The sequence below is a fragment of the Plectropomus leopardus genome, chromosome 10 (assembly GCF_026936395.1).
Source record: "Plectropomus leopardus strain MGB_pleo_1.0 chromosome 10, ASM2693639v1, whole genome shotgun sequence".
Lineage (NCBI taxonomy): Eukaryota > Metazoa > Chordata > Actinopteri > Perciformes > Serranidae > Plectropomus > Plectropomus leopardus.
This window is the reverse complement of record NC_142185.1, coordinates 8,985,846-9,007,014: the sequence shown is the minus strand read 5'-3', so window position 1 is coordinate 9,007,014 and position 21,169 is coordinate 8,985,846. Positions and strand designations below refer to the sequence as shown.

At 36.8% G+C, this 21,169-nt stretch overlaps 1 protein-coding gene across 1 annotated transcript; it reads left to right on the top strand.

Moving 5' to 3' along the window:
* The first annotated feature begins 878 nt into the window (after positions 1 to 878).
* Positions 879 to 20,590, top strand: esyt3 (extended synaptotagmin-like protein 3). The gene is made up of 23 exons (XM_042495245.2): positions 879 to 1,571; positions 4,925 to 4,966; positions 5,471 to 5,605; positions 6,765 to 6,841; positions 6,974 to 7,043; positions 7,133 to 7,222; positions 7,306 to 7,361; positions 7,493 to 7,613; positions 8,588 to 8,764; positions 9,606 to 9,688; positions 9,961 to 10,009; positions 11,040 to 11,129; positions 11,272 to 11,334; positions 11,431 to 11,490; positions 14,783 to 14,854; positions 15,089 to 15,175; positions 15,411 to 15,560; positions 16,705 to 17,030; positions 17,140 to 17,238; positions 18,008 to 18,139; positions 18,755 to 18,860; positions 19,086 to 19,135; positions 19,330 to 20,590. Exons 1-23 carry the CDS (start codon positions 1,227 to 1,229, stop codon positions 19,361 to 19,363), a joined length of 2,514 nt encoding a protein of 837 aa, XP_042351179.2. The 5' UTR covers positions 879 to 1,226; the 3' UTR covers positions 19,364 to 20,590.
* The last annotated feature ends 579 nt before the right edge of the window (positions 20,591 to 21,169 follow it).

The window sequence follows — 21,169 nt, the reverse complement described above, 5'->3', positions numbered from 1 at the left end:
CCTGTGTCCGAGATATAAGGGTTGACACTAGTCCTTCTGTATCACAGCAATGGAAGGCTACACTACTGCTGGTCACAAAAACATTTAAGGCAACAAAATTTTATTTAAAAGGTCCCATATTGTAAAAAGTCAGATTTCTTTAATATAAAGCAGGCATAGGTACACTATAAATACAGTGAAAGTATCAAAACGCTCAATCCACAGAGGAGTGAACACAATCTGTAATTAGGATCTGTGTCTTTAAACGAGCCGTCTGGATTTTTGTGAATTTGTGATGTCACAAACTGTTTCAAACTCAAACATAATCATTCCAGATGGGTCCCTTTGCTTGCATTCATAATTCTAATGTGATGCTCAACACTAATATGACAGAAGTGCTGTTTGAAAAAAAATAAAAACAGTTCCAACGATGCTCCAACACGAAAAGTCCAGTTTTTTCCAGCGTGTGCTCCGGCATTCAGAGCGAGTATTCCTGAGCACACCTTTTGTATTTCCTGTTGGAATGTTTTGCAGTTCACGTGAAAATGCTGAAAATTGCTGAGAACCTATCTTGGTCAAAAGATGTAGCAGGATTTAAGGACAAATTTTAACTTAAATCTATCTTTTACCTTGATAAATAGTGTTTCAGACAGTGTGAATACAGGTATATTCAGGAAGACAGTACGTGGAAAATAAGGCGTTTTATGAACTTTAAAGCATATAAACACATTTAAGCAGGAACACAAAATAGAAGTAGGCTATAAACCTGAAAATTATTTGAAATATATATATATATATATATATATATATATATATATATATATATATATATATATATATATATATATATATATATATATATATATATATATATATATATGGGACTTTAAAAAAACTGCAAATAGCAACAACACCAAAAAGGCTCCAATATTACACAGCTGCTTTTTCGAATGTATTTTTGGGGTGGAATTCTTTTCTGTAGCTTGCATTCCCCACCCATGGGTGCAGGTGTGCCTAGGCTACCTGCGTTTTCAAAGTTTCAAACGCGGAAGTTTTAGGACTGTCACTGTTCACTTTAGCCCTGCACCTCGGAGTTGTCATTTAGCTTAACTCCCCTGGGTTGTTTTCCTTCAGAAAGCCATGTTAAAGTGAACCGAAATACGCAAAACATCAAACTTGTTCAGAAAGGGAGCGAAAACAAGTGTTCCGGACTTCAGGAAGCAGGTTTCCAGCGGGAGTCCGACCCCATGGCATCCGCCGGACAGATGTATCCGAGGGAGGGCGCGGGGCTCGGGGAGAGCCTGTCGAGCAGCGGCAGCTCAGACAATCTGAACTCCGCCGCTGTCAACCGCGTCCTCATGGAGTTCCTCGCGTACTTCGGCAGAGCCATGGTCGTGCTGTACCCCGTGTACCTGACAGGATACCTGGGCCTCAGTGTCAGCTGGGTGCTGCTGTGCATGGTGATGGTCACCTGGTGGAAGAAGAACCGCCAGTGGAAAGACGCCCGGATCGGAACCGCCATTGATTTCGTGGACAATGAGACATATGTGGTCAATAAGGAGCTGGAGGGCGCCTTACAGATGGCATCATGGGTATGTATTGTGCTGTGATGGAGGATTTATTCAAATACTTTACCTGAATTAAAGTTAAGCTGCCACACTGTGAAAATACCATGTAGCAAGCTGACGTCCTGCATTAACAGGAAAATGTACTTAGCCCAATTATATTCAGGCACACTCACAAAAATGTTATGATGGATTTTTTTTACTCTAAATGCACTCATAAATAATAATGATTATTAGTATTTTTTTCTTTCAAAGTTCTTCAGTTCTTTCAACTTTCGACGGACGGTCTCAACACAGAAACCTAACAATTGCCTTGTAAATATGACAATAAATGGTTTGAACAGACCTTTTTTTCACCATTTTTTTCCTTCATGAATGGTTTAATTTGTATCAATGAACAAAGTGATGCCTTAAATCGCATTGCAGATATATTTCATATATCATATGTGTCATAAGTACTTAAAATATCCTCATTATTTTTATATTTTTATATTTTTGAAGAATCTCCTGAATACAATATGTTGAAAGCCTCCATAGATGAATATAATTGTACATAATTAAGAAAGATGCATTACTAGCAGATTGCATCATTAGAAAATCGAGTCAGACAAGTATTTCCCTATTTAAAAAGAATTTCCATAGTAATTTTCCAGTGACATTCAGAGATCCCTTTCACTCAAATGGATGGGTTTTTATGTATTTAAATCCTGAGTAAAAGCGTCAAATATTGCATATGATTTTTTTTACATGTATGAGTAATTAATAATATTTCATAAATTGTGTGCTTCAGCAATGTGAATTATAGATGAAAATGCACCCTTTGCTTCCTCCTGGCCTCAGGACTGTGAATAAAAGGGGGCGTGGATCTAATACAGTCCACTTTAGATGATGTGGTACATTGTGATCGGCTAACAGAATTAATTAAGTTTGTGTATTTGGGTACATTTTTTGTTTCACAACTCAGAGCATTACAACTGAATCAAACTAATTTTGGTATGAAAAAAACCCAAACACAATCCCATTCACTGACTATAAAGCAGCTCCAGACTTTACACTTGATGACCTTGTTTGAAAGTTTGAAACTGTCTTCTCTGGATCTGAGAAAGAGGAGCTCGTGTTTTTTCTCGGCCATGATAATAACGTATTGGAGTTGTTAATTTAGGTAGTGTTCTCCCTTAATGTAAAGGCAGGATTTTGCTGTTGTAGTTGGTTGAGGTGGAGATCATTTGATCATTTGAACTATTGCAACTACTGCAACTAATGACTATTTTCATGATAGACTTATCTGATAATTATTTGCTCCATTACATTTATAATTTTGTTTGTTAAAATAGTGAAAATAGTGAGAAATACCTTGACAGTGTTTATTTTGCACAACTATCAGTCTAATGTTAAAACTGTTAAAAAGTTATTAAGGTCATTAAAAGGAAAAGCAGCAAAATGTCACATTTATGAAGCTGGAACTGTGTAATGTTTGGATATGAAAAATGACTTTAACCATTGTCAAAATAGCCGCCAGTTAATCTTCAATTAATTAATTGATTAATAAACTGACTCAAATCAGTTGTACTTGTGAAAACTGTAAAAAAGTGTAATTTATAACAAAGCATATTTTACAAACTATTTTTTTGTAGAAATCACAATGATTAAGGGTAACTAGTAAATAAAATAGAAAGTGACATGAAAAGAAAATACTTGAGTAAAGTAGAAGTACTTCAGATTTGCACTGATTACAATACCTGAGTAAATGTACTTAGCCATATCCACCAGAGGTATTTTGCTAATATGCGATAAAGTAAAATGACAGATTTCTGCTGTTTGTCACTGAGAAGCTTTACTTTTTGCTGTAGGTGTCAACATTTAGTCAACTCGGCAGCATTCCAGTCACTGAAAAAAACTGTCCAAACTTATTGTCGGACCTGTTTTTGCTGTTTGTGGAGTCACTGATTTTGTCAGCTTTTTGCAGGTCAAGTAAGGTAACACTTAGTGTGCAGCGGTAGCAACATTGTGTTAAACATCATTAAACGAAACCCATACTGTAGGACATGTCACGCTCTCTGTTTCCCTGACAACACGACACTGTATTTGCATGACATGCCAGACTGGGGCTGAACCTCCCAGCGCTCAGAACTGGGTTACGCCAGCCAAACGTGCTGCTCTTTCACATGAGGTTTTGTTTCTCTGCATTTGGTTACACCACACCCACTCGCACAGTGACTCATGGGAACTGGGACAGGAGAGACAGTGAGAGGGGTTCTTCTAATGTCAGAGGAATGTCATATACACAGCAGATCAGGTTACGCTTCACTTCTTGCAGCTCACTCTCTGTTTTTGTGACGGAGAAATGATTATGACATACTTTCTATGGTTTAAACACTAAAACTCTTGTTTCATACATGTAGAATTCCATTAGAAAATATGTGGATTTTTGATTTTCTCCCAAAGTTAAACTGTTATATGAATAGATCTTATTTTACCCCTTCTGTAGGTCTTAAAAATGTACCTTGAGTTACGGGTAAGCCTTTACTTTGTAAGAATTGTTATGCAAATTGCAAGAAATCAATAGAATTTGTGAATTATTTTAAACAACCTAGGGTAAAATGTCTAGGGAAAAAAAGTATTTATAATGACCATAATTACATATTTAAAATTATGTTACACAATTATATATTTTTGAAGAACTTTTCCCAGGTCATTTTCTTTTTTTTCTCTTATTGGTGTTATGATTATGATTAATTTTTAAATTTATTTTACATATTTTCAGGTTATTTTCTCAAACTTTTCCCAAAATTTCTGCAAATATTCTGGTAATTTCTTCTTTTGTTGCTCATTAACTTATCTCCGTGTCTTTTAAAGAATTCAAACCAGTTTGCTCAGGTTTTTAAAGGGTTAAGCAGAGCTTACTGATGATACTTTGGGTAGATATTTAGACAGATGAGCTTTATTAGAGCATGATTCCAAACCTCTGTTACAGTCCACAGTTTCCATGCGGCAAAGAAACTTTGGTAAGCCTTAAATCACAAATACTGCTGTGACTTTATTTTTCCGTGTCCATTTTTTTGTAAAACTAAGGAATGCTGTAATTTTTTAAAAAAAAATTAAATTTGAAGTTTTAACTTTTTAAATTTTCCAGAAAATGTGCAGAATTGTTTGAACTGAATTTGCCGGTCTTGCATTGATTTTTGATTATTTTTTTTTGACTGATTTCATGATGACAAATTTCACCACTAATCTATCTCAGAAATTGCATGATGGATAATTAATAATTACTGACACGATTTTATCTTCCATCACCACCATTGTGCATGCTGCCATGTTGTTTGCGTTAGATAAATACTGACAGACCCACGTCTGACTTCAAAATCTTTTTTTATTCGTAGGTCCACTTTTCTGATGTTGAGAAAGTTGACTGGGTTAACAAGGTACAGTATCAAGATAAAGTTTTCTTCTTTGGGTGTTATAGTTTTATGGGATGACGCTAAGCATCTCTTTTAGGGTTGAAGAGACCCCAACTTGCTAAACTGAGCTGGTGCTTTTGATTTTTGACTCCTCTTTAAAGGCTCAACAGCATACTTCCCATCCATAACTGTGTGTCTTTATGGTAGAGGTCAAAAGGGCTCAATTTAAAAGCAGGGCTGGACAGAGGCTGAACTCATCAGTGCTATGCTTTGACATATGGACTCTGAGATAAATGAACTGAAAGCAACACATAGAATGCACCAATTTTCAACTGTATCATTTCATTTTCCTACAAACTAAAACTTCTTCCATCGGTACGATTTTTAAAAAAGAAATGCTGCTGTTTTATGCATATTGCCTTCAAGTATTACCTGTATTTCAAAGTGCAAGCAAAATAACACGTGTTGTTTGATTAAGGTGTTGAATCAAGGCGTTTTCACACGCTCTGTTTTGCTTTGCATGTTCAGGTGTTGGAGCAGGCCTGGCCTTTCTTTGGGATGTACATGGAGAAACTCCTAAAGGAAAACATCCAGCCGTCTGTCAGGCTCTCCAGCCCCGCGCTCAAAATGTTCACTTTCACCAAGGTCCACTTTGGACACGTGGTGAGTTTGCATTTGTCCGCTTTTGACACTTGATGCATGATGAAAGCCATTTAAATGCATTGCTATGTTCAGTCAAACAGGGACCAAATCTTTTACTGACGACATGTTTTATAAAGCAAAGCACACCCCTGTGATTTTCTGTAGGCAGAAATGTCCTCACACATGAATGATAAACTGAGAGCGCAGTGTCTCATTAAATACTTCACCCCCCCAAAATGAGCATTTAAATATCAGTTACTCACCTCATGTAATCCTGAATTCATGATGAAAACTTTGCTTTTCTCCCAAAACTGGAGAAAATTCTTGACTAATAGAGTTCATAGGGGTCCACATTTAAAACATCACTTTACAAACTCTCACACAACTCGTGCAGTGTGATCCAAGTCTCATTTATCCAGTTGTATGCTTAGTACTTTTACAAACATACGGCCATTTCCAGCGTGACGTTTTGCTCTGACAGTGATCCCCGTCAGGCATTTTCAGATGATGAAGATCTCTGTTAGATTAAATAACTGGGAGCTTTTAATACACTGTGCAGATCTTCTGTTTGAATCTTGCCTTAGTTTGATTTTTTGATCCCGACCTTGATGCGAGTGCCCTCAACCTTGCTTGTTCAAAAACAGTAATTTTACGTCTCTGAACACTGGAGCTGCTAGTCTACTGCTGCCTCAATCGGTTATTTAGTTTCTGTAATTTTGTGACTTAAAGGATCAGTTTGGAAGCTATAGATCGAGGCAGTGGTAGACCAGCAGCTCATGTTCAGGGAGGTAAAATTACTGTTTTTGTCAATGAAGTCTGTCGTTGCAGTGAACATTTCACTTATCATTCAGATCTTCATTAAAAAATGTGCGTTTAGGAAAAACTGAGCACAACACTGGATAAATGAGACTTGGATTATGCCACGAGTTGTGTAACAGTTTGTAAATGGATGTTATGATATAGTTTTGCTGTTGTTGAACACGGGGCCCCTATGAAATCATGTCTTGAATTTTCTCCATTTTTGAATTTTTCATTCACTGTGGAGACATGCAAGAAAAAAGTATCCTTTACAAATTTAACATAACACAGAGCACAGCACTGTATTTCCTCATTTTGGGGTTGAAGTAGTCCTTTAAAGATAGCTTATGACTTTCCTTTAATATGTTTTCTTTATTTCCAGCCTCCCAGGATCACTGGCATGAAAGCTTACACACATGAAGTGGATCACAGGGAGGTCATTCTGGACATGAATATAAGGTCGGTCTGACACATTTCTCACATCAGAACTGCTTCTGTTTGGTCATTTCGTAGCTAAACATGCTAGGCTCTAAACAAGAGCCATGTGGGTGTGCGTGTTGCGTTCCCTCACCAGCACTGTTCACCTTGCAGTTATGAAGGCGATGTGGACATCGACGCTGAGGTGCAGGCGCCTATCACAGCTGGTGTCAAAGGACTTAAAGTGAGCATCTCATGTTTCTGTATTTTCTGCATTATATTTATTATCGTATGTGTTTACCAGTCTTGTAAAAACTGTTCTGAATCCTCCAGCTCGGCGGGATGATGAGGGTGATTTTGGAGCCTCTCATTGGTCAAGCGCCACTGGTGGGAGGAGTCACCTTTTTTTTCATTCGCCGCCCTGTGAGTGATATTTTTATGGCCTCATTTTCTTTAACAAAACTTTGTTATGAGACAAATTTAAAACTCTAAATAATCCTTTCCAGACCCTTGAGATAAACTGGACTGGAATGACCAACCTTTTGGACAGCCCTGCCTTCAGGTCAGACTCCTCAGAAAACTCCCCGACTGCTATAATGCCCAATCCTCTCTTGTTGGAGTCTCGATGGCCGCCCCAACATTTAGCTGTATAGTGTTTTATAAAGCTCTCTCATCTCGTCTGTCACCTTCCAGCTCGCTGTCTGAGGGGACCATCATGGACATCATTGCCTCACTCATGGTGTTGCCTAATCGCATGTGTGTGCCCCTCATAGACCAGGTCAAAGTGGACCAGATGAGGTTCCCGCTACCTCGAGTATGTAAGATACACATTCCATTTTACACAATAAAATACTAAATTTAGTCTAAAAGCCCCCTAGCAAAATAGAAACTTTTAAAAATGTTGGTGTTTTTTTGACACTTGTAGGTTTCTCTTTTTACATTATGTTTTGGGTTGTCTGTCCATCCGTCCCATTTTTGTGAATGAGATATCTCAAGAACGCCTCAAGAGGATTTCTCCAAATTTGGCACAAATGTCCACTTGGACTCAAGGATTAACTGATTAGATTTTGGAAGTTGAAAGTCAAGCTTACTGTGACCTCACGTCTGCCTCATTCTGATGAACATGTCCAAAACACTGAAGGACTTTTTTAACCCTTTGGAACCTGAGCAAATTGGCGTAATCTCTTTCAGAAACATGAGGAAAGGCGACAAGTAACCCAAAAAAATTAGCAAGAAATGAGTAAAAAGTTAGAGGAAAATTACCTAAAAATAAGAAAAAAAATATTTAGAAAAACAAACAAACAATGAAAAAAAAGCAAACAAAGAAAAAGACGACAAAAAGCGTATTAAGAAATGGCACAAAAAATTTGTAAAAAGTGAAAACATGAAAAAACATTTAAAAAAAAAAAACAAAACAGAAAATGACCTAAGGAAAAAAAAGACACTATGTTCTTTTTTTTCCCTTTAACAAAATTTAAAAATATAATATCTAAAAAACCCCACCCTCCACCAATTTTCATGTCATTTCCTTGTCATATTTTACATATTTTTTTTGCAGTGTGTGGGACATTTCTTGCCAAGTTTCAAATCATGCATTTTTGGAAAAAAAAGAAAAATAAAGTTAAACTAATTTTCTCATTTTTTTGAGGTTTAAATGTTTGCAAAAGGTATCTAATAGTGTAAAATGACAAAGTGATAGTTCTAGTTTTATACAGGTGAAGACTACATCTCTTTTTCTGTCATGTGGGACAGTATTTTTGCTTGAATCTCTCCTTGTCTGTTCCTTAGGGTGTGGTGAGGGTCCACTTGCTGGAAGCCAGAGACCTGATGGCGAAGGACACGTACATGATGGGTATTGTGAAAGGAAAATCTGACCCCTATGCAACACTCAGAGTGGGCAACCGACATTTTAAAAGCAAGACCATCAAAGAGAATTTGCATCCCAGATGGAATGAAGTGTATGAGGTAAAAAAATCAGGGACATGTATAACTTCTTCATATAACCCCTAGATAAGCTGAGAAATACATGAACATGATTGATCTTTACTGTTTTCCTGATAAAATCCCATCACTTATTGTCTTGTTTGTGAAAAACAAAGCTTAAGACACAAACTTTGTCACAAGTTGCATTAAAAAGTTACTAAAATCACTGTTTGCAACTAGGGGTCAACCAATATTGTTTTTTCAGGGCCAATATCAATTATTAGTACTTAATGAGACCCGATATTTGGAACTGATATGCATTTAATATACAATGAAAATAGAATTTTGGAATATAACAAACTCCAGCACAAAACTTAGTTTCAATGCCCTTAGCTAATGTTTAATCAAAACTGAAACTTTCAACATCACATACAGCAAGTTTCCTGCAACTTTTTATAGAGTTCAATGAAAATTTGAATAAAAAATGAATGAATAAAAATAGCTCTCTGAGATTCCTCCCATGCTAACACTTTCTTTGCATGTTTTGCAACTGCCCTCCCTGGTATTGGTTAAGTGTAATACTCACACTTTTTCATTAATAAATTTTATCGGCTTTCATTAAAACAAATTGGATAATTGGCAAAATGCAAAATATCAGTCGTGATTTAAGGATATGTGAAAATCTTTATTTCAGTGTTACTTACTCTTTTGGGTGTAATGCTCACTCTCAAGGTTCCCTTCTATGTGTGTAATCTGCAGAAGGTTTTCTTTAGATATTGTAGAAATGTAATTACATATGATAAACTTGGGCATGGATGTAAACATCGACTTTCTCGTCTTAAATACATTTTATAGTATCCATCTTTCCTTCATCTGTGTGCAGTTTGTCGTCCATGAAGCCCCGGGGCAAGAGCTGGAGGTGGAAGTATTTGACGAGGACACAGACAAAGATGACCAACTTGGAACGTAAGAAACTATCCAACATGTGGGGCTGACGCTGTTTGAGTATTACATTCATTTTACTACATACGTAGTTTGTCAAATATGTAAGGTATTCTATAACTAAACATGGTTACTGTATTGAAAATATGCAGTACAGTGGTTTTAACAAATATGTTTTTAGAGAGTGATAGGGAGAAATATGAGTAGCCTATATGTGGTATCGGTGCTGAAAATATTTTTATCATAAATGTTAAGCCACTCACCATCATTTTTTTATTTTTTTATTATCACCCTAGGTTTAACCTTGATTTTGGAGAAGTGAAGAAGGAAGTAGAAATGGATAAGGTGAGTGTATATTTTACATTGTGGATACACTTAACAAAGCCATTTGTATGGAAGCCAAAAACAGCTCTGCTTGCAATAATTTTTTATTTTGAGATTACAAATGTACTATTTAATTATCTCAAGATAATGACGTAATTAAGCCATGATCAATATAAAGCAAAACATCATTTTCCTCTTATTACCTATGTTTATTACAGATCAGGGTTACCATGCCAGTGTGTATAGATGGCTCTTGACAAATGTAGCAACTGATATATTCTGGAAATAAAAAAATCTGCCTGCCTGTTATTAATCGGTGCATCAGACTGTACCTCAGAGTCTAACAGAGGCAGAAAGAGCAGAGAGTTTTCCTATCACAAATAACTTTCCTAGCAGCTCAATATTTAAGAAGCCCAGACACGTATTTTTTATCTATTCATAATCATCTTCATCCTTGAGAAATCAAGTTATTTTCTTGTGATAAATTGTCGTTATCATGAGAAATCCGCCTTTTGTCCTGTGGAGAGTCGAGGTAAATTATGTGTTATCACAAGAGACTGAGCATTGTTATCTTTATATTGAAATAATGCACTTGTGATATTAATATTAATATTACATTTTATTCCTAGAATGCTTTTCACAGTTCTCAGGCACTTTACATAAGTCATTAAAGATCTTAAAGTGGAGTACACGCAAATACACACAACATAAAAATACACACATTATTCACACACTAAAAGCAGTTTTGATAATGAAATAACAGTATAAAAATAATTGCAATTTTGTGCCTAAACTACCGTATTTTCTCAGAAATAAGAAAAAAACTTGCACTCACAAACTGATTGTCAGCAATACAGGACATTACAGTCTACTGTTTCCCACTGTTTTAATTCTTTGTGAAATATCTTGTGAATGTGCAGCAGCAGGAGTTATAAGAATGGGGGTAAAAAAGTTTAAATAATGTATTTAAACTATTTTCCTAACTTCTCTATTTAAATACAGTCTTTGTATGGATGTGTGGTTGATGAATGACTCTTTCTTGCTGTTGCAGTGGTTTCCTCTGGAAGCGGTCCAGAGTGGAGAAGTTCATCTCAAGCTCCAGTGGTTTTCACTTCAGACCGACCCCAGCCTGCTGAGAGAGGTAGGCTCAGTGTTACTTAACATTTATATTCAGTGTTATCATATATCATAACTGTTGGTCGCCCCTCTGTGTAACTTGAGTTTTTGGCTCGGCAGTTAGTTTTGTAAGTCATCTACTGCTCTTTTCCATCGCTCTCTTTCAGTCTTCGGACGGCCTTGCTTGTGCTATGCTCTCTGTGTATCTGGACAACGCCTCAAACCTGCCAGTAAGTGGCCCGTAATGGGGACCGTTGTTGTTAAGAGCAGATGATGAAACATGCATGGACAAATGTGCTGATGTGCAAACTTGTGTCTGTCTCCAGAAAGACCGCAAGGAGATCGGTGAGCACCACAAACATGGGAAGCACTCGAAGGAAGCTCGGGTAAGATGCCCTCACTCTTCAGTAGTTGCTAAAAGAAGGAGCTAGATTGGCCTTAGCAACCCTAGACCAACTTTGTTGTAGTTTGAATGGTTTATTTTAGTCATATAGTCTGTGTGCTGTATGTTAGTTGTTCTTCCTAATGAGGGACTGCACTGTATTAATCAGAGTAGTGGGGTGGCTGTGATGCAATTTTGTTTTTTTATGTCATGACCCGGAGCTACAAATATTTTTCCTTGAGCCTCCCAGAATGATTGAGAGAAAAAGCGTGACCCTCCCTCCACCATAGATAACCATATTTCACAGTGTTTGGATATGATAAATGGTATGATTTTGGAGATTTTTTAAAGAAAATGTGCTTTTCAAACCTACTTGTGTGTTTTGTGGTTCTCATAAGATAAGATAAGATAATCCTTTATTAGTCCCACAGTGGGGAAATTCACAGTGTTACAGCAGCTACAGTATAAGGTACAGATAAGCAGCAAAATAGCAATACAATAGTAAAAAAAATAATTACAAATATAAAAATATTAAAATATTAGATAATAAAAAACAAAGTGCCAAGTATGATTAAAAAAACAAGGTTAAAAAACAGTAACGTAAAATTACAAGGTGCAAACTCAAACCGTCTAGAAAGAATATATATATATATATATATATATATATATATATATATATATATATATATATATATATAAGCCCATGTTTATATTTTTATTCTGGAACACCAGCTTAATTTATTCTCGAGCACCAGCTTAATCATTGGCATGGCGTAGCTAAAATTTTGTTATATTGTACTTGATTTGACATATGAGAGTGATTAATCCATGGCTGTGTGGTATGCAGAGGCCCAACCCCTTTTCCAACATAACCAGTTTGTACAAACGTTTAATCACTGGACGTTCCCTATAAGGTGTGAACGAGAGACACAAGTATTTTCATACATCTCAAACACACACACACCATCTTCATTTAAGTCAGTTTTTTGTAATCACACAGCTTTTGTATAGACTGCATAGGAATGCTTTAGGCCTAATGTGTAAGGGGTTGTCAGACAGCTCATGGAAACCTGACATGAAAATTTTAAGTTTCTTGACTGCCTCTTAAAAGCCCATGTTTATTCTTTTAGTGTTAAACCAGGCAGTAATGTAGCTTCTCCTCACTGCATTACTGTTTGACAGTCATTTCATGTGTCGATGTCAGACAAAAGCCTCATTCAGATCAGATGTTTTCTGATAGCGCTGCGGGTGTATTTGTCCCTGTGCGTAGCTGGTATTTCCCGTTTGCTTGGTGCATGCCTGTCATTTTTTGTGGGTGTGTTACAACCAGCTGGTGTCTGTTGATACATCTCTGCCTTCACTCAGAGGGTTGTTCAGGGTGAGATTCCCAGATGAAACGTTTACTGGATCTACTGTAAATATATGCTGATAGATTTTAGGATAGTGAGATTTCTGAGTGGGACGAATCAATAAATGATTGCTTTGCAGTTTCTGTGCCAAACATTTGACCCACTCAAAATGAAGGCAACTGAAATCAAATTACAGGAATTTTTTGAGGACACTTTTAACATAGAGCTGCCAAACAAATCCATCACACTTACAATACAGGATCTCCTGCTATTGCTGCACCTAACGCCCACTGTCAGCAGCAGCTATTGCCTCTGAATGCCCTCTGCTGGTCAGTGTGTGAAAACACGGGGATGTGTGAGCACTACATTCAAAGTCAAAGTCATCTTTATTGTCAGTTCTGACATGTTTGTTAGACATACAGGAATTGAAATTGTATTTCTCTCCATGCCCACGATGCAAATAGTAAAAGGACAAAAGACAATAGAAAAACAGGCAAAAAAAACCAAAACTAAAACTATATATGTGCAGAAATTAAATAAGCGGGCAATAGAAAGAAAGAAAATACAGACATATATACATGTCATTTTAAGGTGTCATTATTTTGAGCTCCATTGTGGTTATAGCATAACGTAATTGAGGAGTACTACAAAAAAACTTTTTTAAGCTTGGTTGGTTCATTTGCAGAACATAGGGACTGTTGGTTATTTATGAGACGGGAGAGGATGGTACAAAAGAAGCAATCCACTTTCGTAGTGATGGGACATTCAACTTCAAATGGTTGTAATTTGTATTTAATTTAAATACCCTCTGAACCCCAAATCCATGGGTTTGGAATGCATGTTTTCTCAAGAAATCTCCTAAATCACTCCTTTTTGTCATAGCCAGAAACGTTAAAATCTGGTTATTTATGGTGGAGCAAGGCCATGATTATATTGAGGGGGCCACAATGTATTGATAAAAGAATTTAAAACCTGCTTCACCATAACAGGTAACTATGTTGTCTGGAAAAAAATCACCAAATGTAATCATAATAATACACTGTAAAAAGATACTAATTATTTTAACTTTAAAAAGTTATCAGTTTTTGTATTTTTTTTAGCACAGAGACTGCTTATTTAAGAATTTATGTGGACATGTGCCTTCAGTTTCACTATAAAATACATAAAAGAGTCCTAAAAACATTAAAACATAAAATAAAAACAAGACATTCCATGTAAAAAGTATAGAAATGATACACACAATGTGATACACATTTGAGCAGATGGAATTTACAATAAATAAATACTCATTTAGAGTTATAATGCCGTGCAAAAACCTCTCAGGAGCACCACCCACTAACCCAGGTATGAATCCCCGTATCATTTATCACCTCGACAGCACACGAGACAAAGATTTCTCGTACATATTTCTATTCGCTGCTTTATGCATAAGGCCCAGAATTTGGTGCTATGCCTGTGATCATTGTCACTTTGCTGAGCAGTACAGTTGCTATAAAAAATGTGGTGGAATTTGCCTGCAAACAATCAGCTCTTGGGAAGAAACCCAGAAAGCATTTGATGGGTTTGATGAAAAATATAATGCACAGAGTAAGTCTTACAGAACTGGTTCTCTGATCCTTACACGTGGTCACTTATCCCAAAATGTCACATGGCGCACGCTTAACACATCTTTCATGTGACATAGTTTCAGCATCATCATATAAATGTGTAACATATTTAACATGACCCACAGAGGTCAGAGTCCAAGCTCTCATCAGCGAACCCCAGCACACGTGTGTAAATCCTGCCTGACTGACTAGCAGCAATAGAAAAATGGCAATAAATGATCAATGTTTCATGCTAATTTACTGTCACAATGTATTAATATATTCCTCATTGTTCCTGAGGTTTCCTGAGTCAGTGTTGTATGAAAACATTTCCCGCCTCACTGGTTTACTTTGTTTCCAGCTCACAAAGAGAACTGCTGCTCCAAACTCCTATGTGGAGTTTTCCATTGATGAAGACATCCAGAAAAGCAAGGTACGGCTCACACTTTATCACTGCGCTACACCAGTTTCCCTTCAAGTCGTTGAATTAATACAGTATCTCTTAACTAATGTTTTCATGTATGTTAGCACTGTACAAGACGGCAGACTGGCAACTGTCAGACGTTTCAAATCAACACTTCTGCCTTGCGAAATTGTCACTAAACGTCTTTGCAATGAAACCCTTTCAGCTGTAATTATTTCTTGTCCCCGTCTTCTGTTTCCACAGGTTGTGTTCTCAAATAAAGACCCGAAATGGGAGGAGGGCTTCACCTTCTTTGTGCACAGTGTTAGAACACAGCAGCTCGTGGTTCAGGTTTGTCATTTTATGTTGCACACAAAATTCATATTTTTCTGTTTTGATTTCATATTAGAGAATGTGGTGTAGCGGAACAGTGATCAGACCTCTGAGATGGTCTACTTTATGCATTCATCCCTGACAAAAGACGATTACCTTAACTTGACTTAAAAAAGAGTAAATGTTAGAAAACTGGACTTCTTCTAAAACCTTTTCCATTCACTGCTTTAATAGTTTTATTTGTGCTCTCCAGGTCAAAGAGCATGAGAAAAAGAATCAGCTCGGAGTTCTCAACTTGCCTCTGAGTCGCCTCCTCCAAGCCTCTGATATGACTTTCGACCAGCGCGTCCCGCTCGAGCGCTCCGGAGCAAACAGCCAGATCAAGCTGAAAGCAACTCTCAGGGTGGGTACACAATATGGATGCACGATAACATCGGTACATCATCGCGATCGGCCGATGTTGGCCTTTGAAATAAACTATAGGAACGGGCCAGCATGCTTTTTCTTATTTTGCACAATGAATGAACATAACTCACATTGAAAAGTGTAAATATATTTTATTTTCATCTGCTGGTGGGCCTTCATGATAACAGTATGCATACTATGATGTTAATTCCACTGCAGAAGAGACAATATTGATATCACTGAAAGATATCAATATCGATCAATAAAGAAATCAATATCGGTATCGGATATCATTAAAAAAAAAATATATTGTTCATGTGTACTGAGTAAATTTACTCAAGTACTGTACTTCAGTATAAAGTCAAGGTACTTATACTTTACCTGAGTATTTTATTTTCATGCTGCTCTATACTTCAACGTCTCTACATTTCAAGGGGAAATATTGTACTTTTTAACTTCACTACATTTATCTGAACACTTTGGTTAATTAACAAATTAAGATTTTTGCATAAAAAGAGTTCATAAAATATGATGTTTGTTATAGATGGAATTAAAGTAATGAAACAGTTTATACAAATACAGATGCAACAATTACTTGATTTATCTATCAGTTGTTTCACAGTAAATTAATTGCCAACTATTTTGATAAACATTTCAGGCTTTCTCTGTTTAATATTATTATTTTTTTATTTTAAGCTTTTTGGGGTATTATTTTAAGTGGTAGTATGTGAGTTTTTGTCTATTAATTAATTAATTCTGAAGTCTTAGGTATTCATATTTAATAATATGGGGTTTGGGATGTTTTTCTATTATTTTAATAATAATTTTGATTTTTTATTTTGGATGTGTTGTTTTTTATTTGTTTTTTTTCTGCATTGGGTACTTTTGCTTTTTATACTTCCTGATTATACTTAGTTACTTTTAAATAAGCACCATTTTAATTCAGGCCTTTACTTGTAACATTATTGAGTATTTTCACGGTGTTAGTACTGTTTCTTAAATAAAGGACCTGAATGCTGCTATGTACTTTTTTTTAACTCAGATGTTCTAACTAGATCATGAAATCCTGCATGTGAGCTCTGTTACATTGATGTTTTTACATTGTGTCACTGACATTAGTCATGTCCTCAATCCCACAATAGGTTCTTGCTATTGAAAAGCCACCACCCAAGATTGTCCTGAATCCTCCAGAAGACAAACAACTAAGGGCACGGACTAACCAAGAAGCTAACGCCTCTTTGGCTACTCCGAACGCTGCATCGTCTGCTGCACTATCCCCCAACACCGTCCCCGCTGCCCAATCCGTATCTCCGACCCGACTGGCCGAAAACCAGAATGGCCCAGATGAAACCTGGCGGTCACCCTCTTCTACGCCGAACATGCGTCGGTATGACTCCCACAGCCTGCTGTCAGAGAACTCCATGGCTTCGTCACGTTTCGACGTTTCAGAAGGGGCCTCATATCCAGAGTGAGTCTATGGTTTTGTCTTTTTCAGACCTTTAGTGCACTGACCTTTGACCTTTTTAAGAGTTTGGTAATGAAAGTGACATTTACAAATGTTGTTTTTATTATTATAGGGCCATCAGGAAACATCAGGGTTCATTTGGAGAGATCCAGCTGACGTTGCGCTATGCCACCCTGAGGAACAAACTCATTGTCCTGGTTAACTCCTGCAGGTACAGAGGAAACATCCAGCCTCACTAGTTACCTAGCAGCACCAATATTGAACAGGAATATACCACCTGCTCATCTCAGTTTTGCATACATTTAAGATCTCAGGAAACAAAAATCAACATTTTATACATTATTCATTGCACCACACTCCCAGAATGCAGAGCATACTCTGGGTACAAACGGAGCAGCAGAATGCCAGGTGCAGTCAAGGTGAAACTTAATCGTTAATTGCGCTGGGTCTAAAAGTTTGTATTCACTGGCCTCTGCAGCAGCTGCTCCTCTTCTCCATCAATCTGATGATTTACTGATCAATTATTCACCACCTGAATCAAACTTCACAAGACGCTGCTGTGGCAAAAAAAAGATCTCACTTTGAGTTCTCTCTGTGCTGCATTGACGGACAGAAGAGACGTGAAATTATTGCTGTCATTATTTTGTGGCATTGCTCGGGTCAAAATGACATGGTATGGGATCAATGCAGAGTGGTACTCACAAATACTCAGAGTAGCATTTTAGGCAGTATATAATAAATTTGTAATGCTGGTACTGGTATCAGAACAGCTCTGAAGAAAAAAACTAACTAATATAATTTCTTTTTTCAGTCCTCAGATCATCAAAATAGGATTAGTGTTGAGTACCCATATAGTCAGTATTTCCTTTGTTTAAATCACTGAAACCAACATTAGAAAAGAAAAAAATAGCTGATTTTCCTTATTATTTCATATAGCTCACCACCTACAGTAACCCGCTATGTGCACCTGTTTCCTGCAGGAACTTATTCCGCTTTAGTGAGAGTGGCACCGACTCTTATGTCCGCCTGTATTTTCTCCCTGACCAATCCTGGATTCACCGCAAGAGGACACAAGTCAAGAAGAGGACAGTCAATCCTGTCTTCAATCACAAGTAAGCTTCCTGGATACAAACTACATCACACATCTGTATGAAAAAAACATTTCTTCTTATTAACATTAAGTAATTCCTTAAAGATGCTGTAAGTAACATTCAGAGCATGTCTATGATTCAGAGTTTAAGCCGGGATTGCCTGCGTTTGGTTCTGAACATGGAGGTGGCTGAGCCAGGAGTTAGTAGCTAATGGTGCTAACAGTGCTAACAATTGCAACAGTGCAGACAGAGCTGACATGGTTAACTGGGGGGATAAGAACATAAACGTTACACTTGCACGATAATGCTGCTTCGCCAGTGCGGGCAAGGACACTGTTATCAGTGCCACCACACTGGCACAGTGCACATTGGCGGTTAGCTAGCCAGTAGTAAACACACAAAGGGACTCAGATACACCAGCATGCATGCGTGGCTGGACAGCCTACTACAAACAAAGAACAGAAAAATCCGATTTTAACATAAACAGTGAGTGTTACTTCATTCTCCACGCTGGACACCATTACTTCACTATATTATGACATAGCAATAGTTATTTGCTGCTATATTAATGCTCTGAATGTCACATACAGCTCAATGTTCAGTGACTGAAACTTGTTTCTTTCTCTTTCATCACAGGTTTGAATTTGATGTGTCACTTGAAGAAGCACAAACCAGGAAGCTGGATGTGTCAGTAAAAAATGGCAAGATGTTCCACTCACGGGAGAGAAAGGACATTGGCATGGTGGGTAATCCTGTCTGTGACAGACTGTGACTTTTCATTCCTGACACAAGTTTGAAATGCTTTATGTTGTTTTGCTGGTGAGACAAAAGTACAAAGTCATTATTGTTCAATGTTGTAAAGGTTTATTTTATACATATAGTATATTGCAAAACCAATGTCTTGGTTGCTATGGATGTCACGCTTTTGCAGTCTGACAGAGTATTCTGGTTGTGCTCCTCTCCACAGGTTTTGATAGATCTATCACAGTTGGATTTAACCAAAGGCATCACAGAATGGTATGGGGGCCAGTTTATTTTCTTTTTCCATGATTTGGAGAAAACAGTAGCTTAAGTATTCTGAGCTGAAGTGAAATACTTCCTATTGTCATAAATGTTTCTGTCAGTAATAATATATAGAAATGTTTGTGGGAAAACAAATAGCTGGTTTACTTCAAACATAATTCGATGAATATTTTCTCTCTTCTCTTCAGGTTTGAGCTCACACTGCCGGGGCTGAAGAAATAAAGCTAAAGGGTAGAGCTGTAAAAACTTGTGTTTTCAGAGCAGCTCAACAGCCAAGGCCAAATGCAAGCCAGATAAATGCTGGACGAGTTGCACACTTCTTTGTCTTCTTTATCATTGTGGACCAGAGTTGGGTTTTCCAAACGCAGCACTTCATATATATATATATATATATCTATATATATTCCACACTCCAGTCCCCTCACCCAACCGCCTACTCTGATGAATTAAATATAGTTTCTTGACAAGCAGAAACCAAATGATCCCGAATAATAATGCTATTGCTAAGCATTTATATTCCAAATGACATCTTTGTAACATGAAACAAGGTAATTTCTTTAATTTGGATACGTTTGGTTTTTCAGTTGATATGGAAGCCAATCATCCTTTTGTATTTTTTTTTTGTAAATATTTATATTGATAGTTTTTATTTAATATTTTACAGGTTGGAAATAAATGAAAACGCAAGTTTGTTTGTTGCAGCAGTCAAGGGGAGTCATTACATATTAAAGAACAGTTACAGACTTTTATATATATTCGCACCTGGAAGAACCCAAAATACAAAAAGGTTTTGTGTGGACAGCTAAACCATTTAACTGAAGCAGCTGATTCTTTGGGGGAAAACAGCATCCAAGTAAGGCACATGAGAAATAAAGTTCTTTGCTCAAGGAAACCTTGACTTTAGTTACTGAAGCAGTGGGTACATCTTTTGACCACTCTTAGATTTACCATTATTTAAGATATCTTCAGTCTCAATATTTTAAATACTCTCACACATCGTAACTGCGTGGATTACATCTGTCTCCAGGATTTCTTTTTTATACAACTTGATGAACATGCCTTTACGTACCCTTAGGTCCCCATGTGGTTCTCGTGCAGAGTGAAATAGCATTTTTATAGAGCTAAAAATTCAGCAAGACGTGGAAAAATTATTTTTACACCATAACCACATTACATTTTGTCGACTTACATTCTAGTCTTCCATAGATTTTATGGTAGCCATGCTAAAAAAATGTTGTTGACTTGTTACTATATAAAGTTGAGCCAAGAATTTGGACTTTACTAATATTGCTGTTTATCTGTTGTCTGTTTAAATTATTTAGTAGCTGGAAAATTTATGAAGCGTTTTTGTTTTTCTCTGTTTTGAATTGAGACTGTAAATGACTGTAACATTTGTTGTCAGCTTACATTTTAATGCCAAATAAAAATGTTCTCCAAAAATTTAACAAATTCCCTCCACTTATTTTATTTTGTTATTTTTTTTCCTTCTGAAGTTGAGCAGCAAGTTTAGGGACTGTTCATTACTTATGATAGGGTAGGGGGTGTTGCAAAATGGGGGAGGCAATTCAATTATATATATTTTTAAGTACTGGGACGGAGTCATGTTAATGATTTGGCTTAGGGGAGGGACATTCAGCTTTAAATGGTTGTATTTTGTATTTATTTAAAATAACCCCCAAACCTGTAAGTGGGTTAGAAAGGTAGGCTCTGTTTAAACTCATGGCAATTACATCATTTATCATAGCCAGAAACTGTGAAAACAAATTATTGTATGAGGGTCCTTTAACACAAGGCTTTTATCAAGAACCGTAATCAAATATAAGCTTAAAATTGTGATATTTCATCAAAAACAAAATGTCACTGAAACAAAAATCCTGTAAAAATAAACATTAAATTCTGCTCTCCTGCATGCATGACAAAGGCCTTTTTCAGCTTCAGGGTTGAAGCCAAAAAAAAAAATTGTCCGGCAACCCCCCCTCCCCTGATAAATAAAGAACAGCCCCTTAGTTAAGGGAAACTGGTACTCAA